The 18,002-nt window shown below is 40.8% G+C and overlaps 1 protein-coding gene across 2 annotated transcripts; it reads left to right on the forward strand.

The window, feature by feature from the left end:
* Positions 1-995: 995 nt before the first annotated feature.
* On the forward strand, positions 996-5,923 carry ly6pge (lymphocyte antigen 6 family member pge). 2 transcript variants are annotated; one of them, XM_031302230.2, is made up of 3 exons: positions 996-1,354; positions 3,275-3,409; positions 4,872-5,923. In XM_031302230.2, the coding sequence occupies exons 1-3, from the start codon at positions 1,294-1,296 to the stop codon at positions 5,063-5,065; spliced, it is 390 nt and encodes a 129-aa protein (XP_031158090.1). In that variant the 5' UTR covers positions 996-1,293; the 3' UTR covers positions 5,066-5,923. The 2 variants fall into 2 exon arrangements, with proteins under 2 accessions (XP_031158090.1, XP_031158092.1); XM_031302232.2 differs by having other exon boundaries at positions 1,018-1,354; positions 3,275-3,391.
* Positions 5,924-18,002: the final 12,079 nt, after the last annotated feature.

Consider the following 18,002-nt stretch of genomic DNA (forward strand, 5'->3'; position numbering starts at 1 on the left):
CACTGGGTTCACTGACGATATGTTTTCTCATGAGATGAGTTGACCTGGCATGACCAATGATAAATCAGGATTAAGTGTGATTATTTGAAATTGTGATGCAATGATATAGATGTTTGTTTTTAGGTTTCTTTTTTACTTTTTGTTTTGGGGTGCATTTTTTCCTTTTCTCTTAATTTAGATCATTGATTCCCAATCAGGGGCATGTGGAAAGATAATAATTTGAAAGAAATAACAGAAATAATGATTTGGTAAAATACACCTATTTATCCACATCGTTTGTTTAATATTTTGAAATTACTGTGAGGCTGATCTTTAGCATATTTATTGCCTCAATAACTAATGAACTAGCAGCTAGACTAACCCAACTGCACAGGACATGCCTTCCCACCAAGTGTTGCAATGATTGAGTTGAGAAAGAGATTATTGAAAGTAAGGCATAAGTGGTTGAGAATCAAGCTTCTGCCACTCAAAGTGGCATTAGTATGAATGCAAACTTCCAGACCATGTATGAAAAGAAAACTATACCCCTTGTATATAATAAAACGTGTTAAATAACATCCAGTTTAAAATCTATTTGAAAGAACATGATGAGGGGAGTCACTGAAAGAGTACTTGACTTTATCTGACAGGGCTATGCAATGTTCAATAACATGTATAACATATTTAGGATAGCCATGCTATTGAGACAAATGACAGTCAACCAATTCGTGGAACTGTAATGTAGAATATATTATTTGTAATTCTAAATACAGAGGTAATCATTCCGAAAGTCCAACTGAAGAAGTGGCCACATCAACTACATCCCTATGGAATTAGGGCATGTCTGCATAAACGGCAACAAAATGTTGCTGAATACTAATCTCACACAGGCAAACGTACATCACAGGACATCAAGCATCCTGAGGCAAATGAACCTGGAACTGACAAAACTAAATGGACACCTGTAGGGTCTCAATACCAGCTGAAGTTCAGAGATCAGCTTTGTAGTACAGCAGGGTGAAGTAAGGCTGGGCCAGCTGGGGACAGGGACAAGAAAGGGAAGAGCATGGGTGTGGCTCAAACACCGCGGTGAGGTGAGAGCCACGGGACGGATCCTTTTGCCTATCCACGCAGAGGAGCAACTATTGAGACTGAACACAGAGCTGTGAGCCCCAGTGGAGGGGTGCTAATCTCCTGGTCAGTGCAGGAGGAGATATTAGCTCATCTGATAGCTCAGATTAAGCTCAGGGGGCTTTAAGCGCAAACAAACTGCTTTTCATTGTGTGATCAGGTCGACCGAGGACCACATGCACCATGAGAGCTGTCCAGTACTGTCCGCTGCTCCTGTTTTCCCTGGTCCTGCTAGCAACCAACAGTAAGTTCCTATCTTAACCTCATCCTTTCACCCCTTTAGATATCTGCTCTGCTCTACCCTCTGCCCAGCTGTCCTTTGGACTTGGTCTGTGTCTTCCTTCAGGTACTCTTCTCTCTTGCCACTTTTGAATTTTCAAGAATAGTTAGCATTTGTTGTTTTTCTGTATGTCAGTCTTTTCCTAAGAGGCAGGAACCTGTTGAACGAATACGCTTTGCTCTCACACACCAGGACAGGACATGTTGAACATAACAACACAGAAAATGCCTTGCATAAAAAAACAATTTTACATTGACACCTTCTAATGACACTTTATATTATGTCAACTTTTCTAATTTCTCAGGTAATTCTCCTGAGTTTTGCATTTCTTCAGTGTGTCATCCTCTGTGACTAACATGCAATCCCAGCAGCTAATCTCTTAATAGGCCTGGAGGCTAATACTTACAGCATGCGTGTAGAGTGGCTGTGCTGTGGTGATAGATTGGGGTCAACTGTAAACGGCAGGGGGTATTTATATGTCATGTGAACATACAGAGGGGCACACAAGAATAAAGAAATGAGACTAACCGCTCAAATTCATACAAAAAAAAGGTTGGTTTGCTGTTTCATTTCATTGTTTTACTGTTAAATATGTGCTTTTATCAGTCAGAGGGCTGAACGTCTGACATTTCAGTCATGTATTACTCTAATTAAACTCTTCTTCTTATTGATTCACCATTTCACATCTCTGGTGTATACCTGAATGGACACAACACTTGTGTGTCTGATCAACTTCTGTCCACATCATAACCGGATGATAAATCCAGTGTTGAATGTTATTTTGATGGCCAAGACAAGTGATGTGCTGCTACAAAGAATGTTTGAAGCTTTCAGTGATTCCTCTAAGTCCAGCTCAATTTGATCCTCTTTGGAAGCAGCATTAAAGCATTTTTCAGAATTTAGGAGACGGATGTAGGTTTTCAAAAGAAAGCGTTGAAGTGGTATTTCAAAGGTCAGCTAGTTCTCAAATAAGCGCTCCTTCCTCTGGAGAGCTTTACAAGGGCATTTAAGTGTTTTATGTGCTGAAGTGGGCCCCTGTAGCTTCAGCTGAAGGTTAAAAAGATGTTTTTTTAAATCAGAGTTTAATTCTTTGCTTGATTTAGGGAAGACTTGTGTAAAGGAAGTGATTAGTGAGTGCTCTCTCTTCACTTAACTCTCACTGTGCCTGTGGGACAACATCATACCTCAGTCACCCAGATGTGAATTTACCATGCCTGTGTGTACACGCTCATCAAACCCATAGATCCAGTGTTGATAAAGGGTAAACATATCCATTGAGGCCCTTGTAGACACTGCATGATCTTAACTAACAACGGATCAGAATTTATGATAAATGGGACTGCGTTAGTTTGAGTGTGCAACAATGTAATGCAGTCTTTACCATGCCAGAGCAGAGCAGCTTAAGGACCACTTTTACCAATGTCTAAAAACAGCAGCAGTAACATTAGCAGCATTAAAGCAGACTATTTGTGCATTGAAAGTAGTCAATACATCTGACGCAAAGTATTTTTTTGAATCATTCAGTTGAGATATTTGGGGGGAAATCCTACATTTGCATCATAAACAGTTCCCATAACACCAGGTCAGTCTAAGAATAACATAGGGCTGGCATTTAAAACGTGGTGCTGTATTTCCCTTTAAATGTGCTCCAGAGCAGCCTGTTCTGGTTTAATAATGTTTCTAGATGGCTTCTCTGCCATTAACTTTCCATTATATAAAGTATATAAGTGTATTTGCACACCTTTTTCAAGTAGTGACATATTCAATGCTTTAGAAAAAACAAAGCTTTTTGGATCACTAAACTGTGAACACACCATGATGTTTTGATTGTATTGTTTTAGTAAGTGTGCACTGTAGCCATATTTCTTCTCTTGTTTCCTTTAGGTAAAGCTCTGCGATGTTATACCTGTATGGGCTCCAATAACGCTGACTGCAACCGGCAAGGCTCCAAATCTTGTCCCAGCTACTCTGATGCCTGCGCTGTGGTGGTGGGCCATGACAGTGAGTCCAACAGTGACAGTGTAGTAGCCTTTCTTTTACTAGTTCTCTTTCTACCATCAATAAAGCTCTATTTGTATCTGTATGTGAGGATGTGTGCGTGTGTGTTTAACAGAGGACAGGCTGTTGTCTGGAGACACATCCCAGTCAGCAGGGGGTCCGAGGCTTTTAAGGAAATGAAGAGCTTTGCCGCTTCTACTTAATCAATATCCTTAATTAGGACACCATGTGTTCATGGCACAGAGACAATTCCTCTTCACATATTTAACTCCTAATAAGGCAACTGCACAAGGCTAGAATTTTACATAAAATCATCAAAAAGTGGTGCAACAGGAGAGACCATCATCCTGTCTACAAATGACACATTGGAGATGTCTTCCCAAATTAAAGGCAGGGTTGGTAACTATTATACATACACTTTTTTATATATTGTTTAAAATGGTCTTTACACCCCGAAAGCAATACATAATTTATGGGCTCTGAAAAAGGAGCGAAAAAGATCTGTCATATGCAGCAGCTGTAATGCTGTAAACAATGAAATGCCTCTTTGCCCTGCAACATGTACTCTACCCCTCCCGTGTACGAGCTTGAGCTCAATGTGCGTCGTCGCCGCATTGCTAACAGTAGTCATGTTTGTTTTAAACATTGGGTACGATAATATTAGGTTGTTTGCTTACATGAGACATGAAGTAACATTGCGGCCCTTTCTCCTCTCTGCTCTGAAGCAGCGACGCAGCAATACTCGTGCACGTCTGTGTGTGGGTCAGAGCCCAAAGGGCAGGAGGAGGGGTTTCTCCCCCGAGGAGTACTTTCAAATCTTGCTAGCTTTTCAACATTCCCAACCCTGCCTTTAAATTATGATAAAGACAAAGTAAAAGTGACAAAATCAAAAATGAAGGGGGTGGCCTCTAGCTCACCCAGTAAGAGTGTTCGCCCGATGTTGGCTGAGTCCTGCAGCGGTGCGGGTTTGAATCCGGCCTGCTGCCCTTTGCTGCGTGTCGTCCCCCATCTCTCTCCATGAAGTAAAATTGCGGCCCTTTCTCCTCTCTGCTCTGAAGCAGCAATGCAGCAGTGCTCGTGCACGTCTGTGCGTGCAGTAGGAGGGGTTACTCCCCTGAGGAGTACTTTCAAATCTTGCTAGCTTTTCAACATTCCCAACCCTGCCTTTAAATTATGATAAAGACAAAGTAAAAGTGATAAAAAATTAAAAATGAAGGGGATGGCCTGCAGCGGCGCAGGTTCCAATCCGACCTGCTGCCCTTTGCTGCGTGTCGTCCCCCATCTCTCTCCCCCTTTCCTGTCTATCCACTGTCACTGTACAATAAAGGGAGAAAAAAAAAATCTTAAAAATGAAGGATGACTAGATTGTGAAATACTAAAGCTTTATAGCCTGGCTGAATCAACAGCAAGTTCAATCAAATGTATATTGGTCCGTTTTAGCCACACCAGTGTAACTGACTTCTATTGCTGTCTGTTTTGTCAGGTGGGGTGATGAAGTCATGCTCCTACAAGTCTTTCTGTAGTCAGGCCAACAGCCAGGGCTACAGAGCACCAGGTGTCAGAGTTTACTGCTGCTACGGTGATGACTGCAATGTGACCAGCTTTGCCTCACTGCTGCCAGGCCCTAACTATCTGCTGCTGTTTCTGCCTCTGTTCTTCCACTGCTTTTTCAAGTAAACATACATACTGCTCAACTTCACCATGCCAACAAGTATTCATCTGCAACAAAAATGCCAACTACTGTTGTTCTAATTTACTCCAAAAATGCCAAATAACTATGCCTAATTTTACACTGCATGCTGTACTACCATTCAACTCTGCTTTGATTTACCTTATTTATCCAAACAGAAGCCTATACATTAAGGAGTTACTGTACAGGAGCTTGAGGTGCCAAGTGTGACTGGAATATACACACCATGTTGGATTGAATCCATTAAGCAATACTCAAGCAGATGTGTTTTTCAATGGATTGCACTAAGCCAATAACTAGAGGATCCTAAGTGACGTGCTTAAATAACAGGCAGAGATAATTCATTAGAATTCATTTATTATTTGTTTCCTACATTAACGAGGATGAGCTGCTGTTTATCAGTTTCATCAGCACGCAACGTGTGAAACTACAGGATAACAGAAACAAGACCATCTCTTTCAGTTCTTACTAATCACCTTTCAAGTTAGGTTTTACTGCTGTCTCTGTCTTCTTTTTCACCTACATACCTTTACACCCAAGGATCTCAGCTGGTGTTGCAGCAGATGTTCCTGTGGCTAAATATGGCACCAAGAGTTCAATCAGCTGGTGTGTCATTACAGCATTTAGCCTTCTAGTTGTCAGTCACGCTTCTGAAAAGCTGTGGGAGATATTAGAGATGAACCTGTTCCGTGAGTTAATCCACTGCGTTTGAAGTCACTTAAAGAATTACTGAGTTTATAAACAGAGTCTGAGCACGAGGATGGCCTATAAGTAGAGGCTACTGTATATATTGTATAGAAAATGAAATAAAAAAATTAATAACATCAATTTGGTGACAAATACTGTTAATTGTGTAGTTTTCTTTTGCAGTATTATTCTTAGAACTCATGTTAGGAAATTCAATTTCAAAGACAAAGAAAGTTTCACCTTGTATATTAAAAACATAAACTGTGGCTGCTGGTGTCTTTATACATTTTTAGTACTAACATTTATTTAAAAAATGCGTAAATGACGAGTTACAGTATATCATAATAAGTCCTAGCAAACTGCACACTCAAATCTTCTGATTATTTTGACATTTCTCAATATATATAAAAATACAATTTTAATGTAATTTAACCTAAAAACACTCAGGATGCCCATATCTTTGTCGCTGTATATACCACATTGTAAGGAAATATTCTACCATTGAATGGCACAACAGAGCTGATAATGAATGTACAGACCAAATAATGAACATGTTGAAATTCATAATTCAATGAAAATACAACCCATGTAAACATATTTTTGTTACTGCCTCTGTGTGTATGTAATCCTTTCAGTTTTTGAAATGAAAGTCTTCTTAAAACAAGCTGAACGAGGATTAAACATTTTTCTGTGTGTGACATACTACACACAGCTGACAAATTAGATAAATATACAGACATTAACACAACAGACATATGAAACACGTTATTAATTGAATGTGATACAGATTTTAGTTGTTTTTATCAGTGGTAGTATTGTACATGTTTGTGTGCATACATGTATGGCGTGTTATGTAAGTGTGTGGTATATTCATCATGATAAACTGTGAAAATGGAACAGATGAAAGTATCCAAATCAGCAGCTGCAGTAGGGAAGGATTAAGAATGTTTAGGTTAGTGTTACATTAGGATTATTGTACATTGGCACAGGTAAAAAAAAAAAAGGTTGCATCTACCTTAATGAACCGGTTTAATGCACCACCCGGCCAGCATGCTAAGTGATCCAAATGTAACACACCCAACAGGTGCTGGGTGTGGCTAACATGCTAAATGCTTATGGTGCCTTCTGGGTTCCCTGTGGTACTTCTACCTTCTGTGAGGCGTGTGAGGATTTAATATTGTTTGTGACTATTTATCTCTGTCACAGTTGGGACCTCACAGCTTCTTTCAGCTCAAAAATGTTTTCAAACTAGAGAAGACTGGGACTGGTTACAGTGGGACAGACTGGATTATGTTATCTGAGAATGAGTGAGCAGAAAGGGCGAACCTGGAGCAGATTGTGGTGCACGAGACCTGCGTTCAGACAGGTGAGTTCAACACTGCAGTGCACGCCCAATTTAGCGTTGTGTGCACGTTGTTGTGTAAATTCTGTGCAGTTTTTCCTTTGCTTGAATATGTGTTTGTGGCTGCAGCTGCTATGAAGTTTATATTGTTTATCTGTGTTGCTTTTGTGATGGTTTATCCTACTGTTGATTCTATAAGAAGTGACAGATTATTTAATTTATGTGGCTTAATATTGCTTGTTGCACCCGCCGTGGTGTCCATAGGCCTATGTTTTATTTATTTATTTATTATTAATTTTTTAATTGTTTAATTGTGTTGAGTTTTGTCTTCTTTTCTGGTAGAGTCTAGTGAGGCGACACTGAGGAAGGCGGTTGTATAACTGACAATCAGTTGTGTGCACAGGCTGTAAAGTGGAATCTATGAAAAATAAAATAAAAAAAGGAATATAGATATTGTTGGTTTGGACATAAGGGCTTCGTTGTGTGATGTGTATACGTTGAAATGTTAATGTGCTGTATTTTGTAGCCTACATTCAACCTCACTGGCAGAATGTATTTGTCAGAAATAAGTGAGTTTGAAATTAAATGAAATTACTTCCTGTATGCTATATGCTTAGTTAGGTAGGCTAATCAGTGGTTCATAAAAACCAATAGATGATAAACCCACAATAATGTATTATTTATAAACTGATCACGGCAATGTATTTCTTTTTATAAAGGCTAATGCCTGACATGAACATGGCCAACTGAACCAAAAAGGAAAGTGGACAACAGGAAAAATTATTTGAACTGGGGTTGAATTTATGGTAATAAAATGAGATACAAATGAGAGGACTTTTTAAGTAAAAAGGCAATGTATCTGAATTCTTCCAGTGAATATGTTTATATGCACATTACCAAACACATACCCCCACATAAGGTGGCACATTTAAAAGTGTCTTCACTCTCAAACCCAAATATAACAGCTGGGCTACAGCAGCTGCTCTTAGGCTGAACCATGATATACCATGTTTTTATATATATATATATATATATATATATATATATATATATATATATATATGAGTGACATCTGCTGCACTGATAATATTTGCTGCTTACAGAACAACTTACTGAGACACATTAATGAACTGGATATGATAAACTGCCAATGTAATAAACATGAATAGACTGAAGAGACTCACAACATATTAAACATTTTAAATAACATTTTGACTATGTTGTGTAAGTAAGAAAAGCATGAACATGATTCTTTTATAATAACAAAGTGGGGTCTTAGTAATATGAGAGCTTAGAAAAATCGAATGGATAAGAATTCACAATTTCTTGCATAACATGGTGCTCTCTATCCATTTTTGTGTGAGTGTACAGCACCTTTTTTTCCCCAGCATGTCTGCTCTTGTAGTTCACACAGCCTCCACCGCGAGGCAGTCTAGCTACACTTTTGACTTCAGCAGATGCTGTCAAATCTACAAGACTATGGCAATTCATATTGACCAACCACACATCAAGGGTACTGCAGAGATTGGCTTGAGTCAATAGTGATAATAATTGCACAGTTTGATTGATGTCTGCTGAGGTTTGTACTTTATTTAAAAACGTGAAAACTCTATCCCTCTGCTTTATGCTTTGACTGACTCACTCTTTTTTCCGTTTCCTCTTCCTCCTGCTGCTCTCTCCTTTGACAGACAGGTGTGAGAGTGTGAACACACTGCCCTGGAGGGGGATAGGCACTGACCCCAAACCGAGAGTCTCCAGGCCCGTTCAACCGGAGCCTGTTCTGGGTGCTCACGTCCTCAGACAGCCAAGAGAACGGCCCCACGTCGGCCCACATTAGCTTTATTTGAAAGGCTTCTTTCACCTTAATTGGGGTGGGAGGGGAAGGTTTGCATAAACCTAAAGGGCTGATGGCGGGTCGACGGGTCAAGGCGCTGCTGAGATGTAGGGTGGGGGTGTCTGAAGTTTGTCTTTTGGGGCTCATAGTTCAATTCAGACTGTTCAACAGTGTTACGGTCACAAGTGGACTGTTTGTGCACTGTGCAATGTCCCTGCAGCATTATTGTTGTGTGTGGACGTTTCTTATTTGATGGAGGGTTTAAAAGTGCAATGATGGCCAAAGCTTCTGCCGAATTAGAGCGTCTCTTGGACAATAACGCTAATATTGCCCACGTTTACGCCATCTGAGCTAAAACTAAAGGTCATCGTCATGGCAACTTTGCTGTTTAAATTGGAGTATGTTTAATCCCAATCCTCTGGCACCTGAAGACATTATCGCTGCAAATCTCACCGTCAGTCATCAAAGTGATGAGCCGGCTGCCCTTTAAGGGAGGCTGTGCGAAAGCAACAAGGCTGGAGAAAACTTGTGTCTACAGTGGCTTCTAAAGTTAACCAGACAGGTTTCATTCCTTGTGAATGCCACTGAATGTCCCACACACTATCCGTGATTACATTTGGTGTGTGTGGGTTTGTGTGTTTTGCTTGTTATCAGAGAGGATTTATCCTTTGTTGAGTGTGTGCCCTGGAAGATTGACGTCTTTCTGAGAAACTCGCCTACCGTCACAAACCGTCACGCTTCCACATTTTTGCTGAGAGATTGTCTGTTAAGGCCTTCGTTTCATTTTGTCTGATATTTATTTGCCTGGTATATTGATTCCGTGACCTGTTTGTAAAGACAGCCGGCTGCAGCAGAACTGATTAGACTGGTCAATACAAGAGGTAAAAAATGCATACATTTGTAATTTAGGAAGGTGGTTATGTTTTTCAATAATGGGTCAATTTTTGTTGTTGTGCTCAAATCACCTCTGAATAAATTGGGACGATGACATCAGGCAGATGGCTGTGGTTGGAGACTCCTTCCTAACAGGGAAATGAACTTATGAACCATCAGTGGAATCCAGGTCCGGCCCACATAAGCAAACCAGTTCATCTAGGGCAGCCCCAACCCCCCGGAGAAAGAGCAGTTTTCAGTTGTCCCAGACAACTGTCAGACTGTCTTGGCAACACTAAGCTCTGGATACAGTCCCTTAAAATAACCAACAGTGAAAAAAAACAACCTAACGAATTGTGTGTTCAGGGCAACAATCTACCTTTTTAAATCATTGATCATCTGCTCTCAGCCAAGTGACAGCCAATACAACTGACTCAGATGGACATGATGACCAGCGGATGCAAAAACAAACAAACACATCCGAGATAAAAGAGCACAGCAGCATCACATGCTTGTGCCATTGTAGGGAGGGAACAAAAGCGCTCGGGGGGAATGAGAGCGTGTGAGACGTTGGCTGTGTTTACAAGCGCCTGGGTCCTGGCTGGTCGGCCCGGGTTCACCCAACGGTCACCGGTTCTGAGGTCTCCGGGTCTCAGGTCTTTTTGAAAAAGATCTGTGAAGCAGAATTAAAGTGATCTACCTCCGGACGGAGAACCATAAGGGCTTTTGGTCTTTGAAACAGGGAGGTGGAGAGATACAGAGAGCGAGAGTGGGGGGACTAAAGAGGGAGCCAGGGGGGAAAGAGGAGAAGAAGAATTATGTGTAATGAGTGTGTTCCCCTGCCTGAGCTACTTTGAAATGTGACTAAATTGCCCACCTTCTGTGAGGCTGGTCTCCAGATTGAGGGCAGCGAAGAGCCCACCAAGAGAACCTGAAGCTGACAGGAGACAGTGCATAGACTCCAAAAGTTGCACGCCATGTTTCAACATTTGGATAATATTAACTCGGTAAACCTAGTCACGAAATGTAAAACAAAGTGATTAGCATGGAAATAATGTGCTTGAGATGAAAGAAAATTAAGGCTGTCTATTAAATGTAATCCCTACTACGTGAATATCTGTCAGTGAAACAGTTTCTCAGTTTTCGCCTTCAGTTTCTGTAGTAATTAATTCAGTTCACGGGTTGAACCATTGACTTTTACAATCTCTAGCATTGTAGTAAGATGTATACAGTATGATAATTATTTGCACCTTTTTATTACTTCCTTTTAAAGACCTTTGTTAATTGAAAGAAAATCAGTAACACAAACAACACTGTTCTGCAAACAGATGTCATGAGCTATATGGACAATCTTCCACATAAACAACATATTTCAGATGTCATAGCTATTCATTAGTGGATAATTTCCAAGTAAACATGCTTTGAGCCAATATACAGCATCTAGCGTCTCCGCCATATGTTTTCTGCAGTTTTCATCTCCTTCCCAGTCTCCTCTCTTGAGAAGACAGTGTTTGCACCATTTCTGTTTCGGCTATAGCTTTGTACAGGCTGTCTATTTTTGCCATCCCCCAGGATGAACAACAGACCAGGATTATATAGAGGGCTGCTATGATGAGCTTTTTGTAGAATAACACAGTTCTGCTAATTCTTTGTGTATTACAGGACGAACAAGAACTGCATCCATATGCACAGGTTCTTAGTTTTTTATGGGAGCATAACAAGTCTTCATGAACAACCTAAAAAAAATAGACAGGATATCATGGAAAGGGAAGGGGCTATACTGAGATGGGAGGGCTAACTGTGTTGAATGAGTGTAGAGGTAGAGGAGGATAACAAAAGAGAGGAGAGGAAAGCAGACCTTGGAGCCAAAACCAAATCACATCAGTAACTACTGCGCCCCGGGGTGAGGGCAAGCTCAGTCAGCCGTACCATGCAACTGGGATAATTAGTTTTGGAAAGGAATATCAACTGATATAATTGAGCATTCTCCACTAATGAAGATCCTCTGTGTTGTCACTGGTGAGGCGCTAATTGACGGGAGAGGGATTGGGTGGGTGCAGGGAAGGGGTGAAGGGCTGTGCAGGATATGATGGTGGAAGTGCTGCCTGCGCTGGCAAAAAAAAAAGCTTTTCAGGTTTGTTGATCTCTATTAGTCAGGTTTCATTTAGTTGTCAGTGGCTCACTGTCTGCTTTCATTCTCACGTGTGTGTGTGTGTGTGTGTGTGTGTGTGTGTGTGTGTGTGTGTGTGTGTGTGTGTGTGTGTGTGTGTGTGTGTGTGTGTGTGTGTGTGTGTGTGTGTGTGTGTGTGTGTCAGTCATTCACCACCGTTTGCTGTGTTCCCTCTGAAGGTTTGGAAAGAAGATGAAAGAAAATTTGTCGCAGCGTTAGACAGATAAGAGTGGTACAGAAGAGGCCAGGGGCTAAAATAAATAAAATAAAAATCGCAGGAATCCACAGGATAGGGGTGGAGGGAGTTTAGGGGTTGCACAGGTCGTGTTGGGAGTTTCTATTGAGGGAAGCAGAGGGTCGAGGATTTGTGGAGGGAGGGCTGTGAGGAGGGGTCATGGTGGAATCATTTGAGGGAATAATAGGAAAGCAAATTGGTTTTGACAAGTTTGGGGACCTGGAAGTAACGCGGTTCTTTTTAAAGGGGAGATGAGCAAAACTATGAGATAATCAGGGGTACAATTCAGGAACAGGGTGAAGGGAGGGACCTGAGCCAAAACACGGGGCCTGCTGGTGACCATGAAGGGCCCGTGGAACAGGGTCAGCTCTCATGTGTGGGGCGACAGGTTAAAGGCGGAGTTGAACATATATGCAAAAGTGAAAGTTTTGTTTAAGCTTTCACAGTTTGTGTAATCTTTACCATATAACACACTTGTAAAATCTTCAGTCTAAGAAACCGTCTTCAAAACCTTCCAGGAGATGAATTTTGTATTGATTAAAGGTGTAATGTAATACTGACAGCTAGTGTTTAAAATAGTTACTGCAGTACAAATTCAAAATACTGGAGAGAGTCGTCTCCCCCGCCCCCTCCTTCCCAGACTCCTTGCCCACTCGCCTGATCCTCCGGTAACGTTAGTAGTTAGCAGGGTTAGCATGGTGGCGTTAGCCAGGACCAGTCGGGATCACTTTACTGGCTGTGTCTCAATTGTTTTTGCGAGTAACCAACTTGTGTACTCTACCTATATAATTCAATGTGAGTACACAAATGTTGAAATGACATAAAATGCCCGTCCCTTGTAGCCGTAATAAATTAGCCTGAAGCTAATGCTTACCTGTTCAGAAGGAAATTCAGAAGGAAGCCAACTCTGTGTACTTTTGGGCTCTAAGCTGTCTCCATCTTTCAAATACATCTCCAATATTTACCCGGGGTTTGTTACGTCTCTGGTTACGCAACTGTTAGAACCATGCCGTTTATTTTTAGGTCGGGTAGAATCTATCTCCGTTGATCCTATTCGTTTGTTTGCTGCTTTCATGGCTGTACTAACGTTACAGCTGTAGTGCGCTGGGTTTACGTTTTTACAGGTATATCTGGCAACCCGGCCTGGCTGTCAAACTGGGCAGTTGATAATAACACACAGGCCAAAACACAAACAGAAATTCCGTCACGGAATGGAAATATCAAAAGGAGAAAATATAGCATTAGCATTGTTGTCAGAAAAGATAGTATTTCAACTTAGCATAGTTTCTTTAATATCTGATGACGCATTAGGGTCATTTTTGGATTTATTACAGTAAATATATTACATATTGGACCTTTAAGTACATTTTCACATCATGAATAAATCAAACAAAGACAAGCTTGCCAAATGAATAATGCTTTTTATGAAGACGTTTAAGACATCCTTGTCAACTTGGAGACCGACAGGCCGGCAGACAGATGGAGAGATAGTGAGGTAGACGTTCACAGTAACACACACATATATTCACAGATGGATATTCAGACAGACAGACAGGCAGACAAAACTGATCCACTATCTGCTGTCACACATCTCTGGAATCATGCATCGTCTCCAACAGCAGGCTGCCTGCCAGATCAGCTCCACTGGCAGCCAGCTACACGACTGCTCACAGCAGCCAGCATGGAGACGCAGAGCAACCAGCTAAGGTGTTTGAACACAAACAGAGGATTAACAGAGTTCTGGGCACAGAGGTGACGGCAAATAAAACACCAAACAGGCCCACTCCACAGGACCGCAGGTCCAAACAGACAAATTATTTTATACTTTCAAATTAATGTTGGTGGGCAGTGGAGTAATGGTTCAGCTTGATGCTGTCCAGTTTTCTGGAGCTGATCAGAACCTTAACAATTTCTGAATGTAAATGAAACACACACCAGGGCTCAACGTTAACTTTTTAAAGTGGTTGCCAGCTTGGCAACTAGGCATCAGCTTTTGGTTGCTGAAATTGACAATACGGTTGCCATGTTTTAAACTGCCTATATTTGGAGCAATACATTTCTTTTGTAACTATACCACACAAATAATGAAACAATGAAATAATGGCTTGCAATATAATTTCCCATCCCTCTCAAATAAGGGTGCAACGGATCACAAAACTCACGGATCGGATCAATTTTTGGATCAGCACAAAAAAGGGAGGAATTTAAATGATTATTAACAATGTAATAACAATAACTTTTAACAATAATTACTTCTTTCACCAGTAAATTGCTGTTAAAAGAAAAAAAACATGAGAAAAAGGTATTTTGCAATAACTATGAATGCACCACAAGGTTTACCAGTAAACACAACATTTTGTATATATATACACACAAAAAAAACACAAATATTGAACAGTTGGTTGCCAAAGAGGGCAACAAGAGACCACGAAACGGTTGCCAATTGACTCAATCTGGTTGCTAAGGGCAACCGTTACTGTTGAGCCTTGCACACACACATCTTAACATCCTGCTGTATTTTTCTTGAGATCTCCGTTGTCAAGTGTTTGTTAACCTGCATGGCCTTTTTTTGAGGTCTGCGGCATACTAGTCTCGCATTGCCAGACCTTCCTGCAGAGATCTGAGGAGCAGTTAACCATAATCCTCATAAATCGACCAGAGTTTAAAATTACAAGACGAAGAAAGCGGAAGGAAACTGACATTCGGCCGAAAAGAGTGACATCCAGCCGGGGAATTTCCGGCGGCATCGGAGCAATCCTGGAAGTAGAACATCGTGGATATAGACTAGCAGGATACAGACAGTTAATACACATAAGTTGAAAGTCAGAAACAATTAGCCAAATAGTGAAAACATTTTTCAATAAAAATCCATTTAATATACAAAGCAGTTAAAAACGAAAGGAGGGAGTTAGTTGAAATGATATGACCCAGGTCAGCATCTCAGGCTACTAACAGCTCAAAACCTTATCATTTGGTTGGAGCCAGAAGATTATTTTTCTTTTAAAAGGAACCACCTGACCAAGTCTAGCTGACCAAGTCTAGTCAATACAAAATGTATCTCTAATAGCTACAGTTTATAGTTAGGGTAGGATATAGTAAGGAGCTTGAGGAGATGTTTGCTCCTTACTTTTAGTGCACCAGCCTCCTCCGTGTTTTCCATGTGACTCCATATCCCTTCACATTAGTGCAGTCCGCCGCAAAGTAGCTGCAAGAATCAGCACGCGGTCAACTGTGGCAGGGAAAAAAGAAGGGAAGAAAGAGAAAATATTTAAGGCCTTGCTCCCTCTGTCAGCTTTCCCTCCTTGTTCTTGTTTTCACAGCCCTTAATCCTGGCTGCTCCAACACGGAGCGGTCACAGGTTTTGACAGCAGACTGTAATGACCTAAGCTGTTCTCTGCAGGGGGTGAGGAGGGTAGTTGGGGTGGTTGGTTGGGGAGGAATGGAGGAATGTTTAATAAGAGGTTCCTTGGCATTTATTTTTAGGTGTAATGCAGTTTCACGTCTTGGCCACCAGGGGCTGAGCAGCTGCATAATGTACTAAACCTGTTTGGTTATGGTTTGTCCTAGGAATGCTCTCAATAGATCAACAATCCACCAGAGAATTAACTAATGTATGAACTAATGCAAAGTCCGCACTGACGTGTACTTAAGTGTTATCTTGACAATTTGATGTTACTGTGCAAATATATATTACACAAGTATGACCATACATATCTGTGAAATCTGTGAACAAAAGGTAAACACTCAAAATAAAATTTAAAATGCTATATTGGGACGTTATACATGTTGAGTGGCAGGTCTTTTATGCACAGACTACAGCCAACGTTTATCAACCTTAATTTATTGTGAACCTGACGAGAATAAATGACACAGCAATAGATGAATGGATTATTCTTAAAGCTTTGTTAAGTTATTTAGGACCACAAGGAGGCAGAATACACTCAGAAGACCATCAGCATCCATTGGAGTCATGTTTATGGCAACCTGATAAGTGTAAATGCTAACAATTTTATATGAGGGTTTGTTGAGAACAGTGAGACTGAACCATAGTCGAGTGTTGAGTTAAAAATGGCTAAAAGAGGCATAGACCTGCAAAGTTGGGGGTTCATTCTCAGTGAGTTTGGCACTATTAGCAACCAATGAGCAATTGTTAATATTTCTTTCCAGCCTACAGGGGGCACCCAAGGGGGGTAAGCTTCTCCTCGGAACGCGTTGCTCCTATGGCGCCATTTTGATGCTAACAAGCCATCACCTCCCGTTAGCATTCCATTGACTGCCATTCATTTTGGCGCCACTTTGACAGCGAATAAGTTTAAAGACTATTTGTCCATTGTTTATTTCTAAAGAAACACGACAATGTATAAAAGGTTCCATTACCTTGTATCTCACGTTATGGCTCCATAGCAGGCATTTTTGTAAAAATAGGCTAACGATTGTGTTATAACCACGCGACTTACTGTCGCACAGTAGAGAAATTGCCGTACAGTACAGGAGAAGCTCGCAGGCAGTTTCCACTCACATTAGCTGTTTAAGTTTAATTACTAATGTTAACTAGCATTTTAGTTAGCAATAATTAGCCTGTGCCTATGTTATCTCCTTACATATACCTACGCTCTCCGTCTCTGCAAGATTCGGAATGATTGAGATTTCTCTTGGCACAGCTACCAGAAGACTTACAACTTTCAGACAGGTTGCTCACGTCACATCTACGTCTTCGAGCTCAGTTGGAGGCTGCGCAGTAACGCTCAGCCATCACCGGAAAAGTGCTTCTAATATCCTTCACTGGTCTCCATCCAGAGCAACAGGATCTGTTGGTCCATTTTATATATGTCAATGGGGGCACCAGGTCGAAAGCAGTGTTAAACATTAAGCAACACTATGTAACTTTTCCCACTTTGGTCCCCCTACAGGTTGTCTCATTGGAACTACAGCTTGCGCGGCTGTAGTTCCAATGAGACAAGTGTAGTTTCATGTCTTATGCACCCCCCTTCGAATAAAGTGTTACTGAATACATTTATAAAACCATATAAAAACACTAGATAACCTTGTCTTAAAATGTCCTCTGATCCTGTCAGGAGATTAATTTTGTACTAATTAAATATTTTTTCAGTCATGAATAAATCAAAGACTATTAAATAAGCAAAGGTTTTTTATGAAGATATTTGTTCGTAAAACTTCCTAAAATATATAACATTTTAAGCACGATCAAAATTACATGTCACAGAACATTAATGATCAGCAATGGTAAATGTTAGGCTACTTGTACTAAAATGTTCTTCCAGTATTTTTAGCAGGGGCGATTCTAGGATCAAACCTTTAGGAGGGCTCAGCCCCTAATGAGAATTTGACATGCATATAGTGCCTTGCAAAAGTGTTATTTTGCGCTAAATCAGTAATTTCATAAGCCGATAATCTCTGAGCTAGCTACTGAATAACAACGTCAGCTCATGTTTTATGACACTATTAACACTATGATGGAACTAAACCCAACACTATAAGTCACAGTAATAACGACCAATTTGACACAATGTTCTCACATTCAGCAATTTTAGTTGCATACATTTGAATTTGGGTTCTAAACTGTGCCATGAAATTACCAACTTCTTCTCTGGGGACTACCAACGTGTTGGTATTGCGGCAAGTCAACCTCCTCGACAGAACTTGAACCCCCCCCTCTTTCACTGAAGTCGTCGGTGTGGAAGTATTTTGGTTTTCCAGTGAGTTATGTTGACAATGTTCGCGTTGACAAAAAAGCCACAGTTTGCAAGCTCTGCTATGTGCGT

The sequence above is a fragment of the Sander lucioperca genome, chromosome 15 (assembly GCF_008315115.2).
Source record: "Sander lucioperca isolate FBNREF2018 chromosome 15, SLUC_FBN_1.2, whole genome shotgun sequence".
NCBI classification, from domain to species: domain Eukaryota; kingdom Metazoa; phylum Chordata; class Actinopteri; order Perciformes; family Percidae; genus Sander; species Sander lucioperca.

Coding starts and splice junctions, on each gene's coding strand:
- ly6pge (XM_031302230.2), top strand. CDS start 1,294: ATGAGAGCTGTCCAGTACTGTCCGCTGCTCCTGTTTTCCCTGGTCCTG. Junction 1,355..3,274: donor GGTCCTGCTAGCAACCAACA/GTAAGTTCCTAT, acceptor TGTTTCCTTTAG/GTAAAGCTCTGCGATGTTAT. Junction 3,410..4,871: donor CAGTGAGTCCAACAGTGACA/GTGTAGTAGCCT, acceptor CTGTTTTGTCAG/GTGGGGTGATGAAGTCATGC.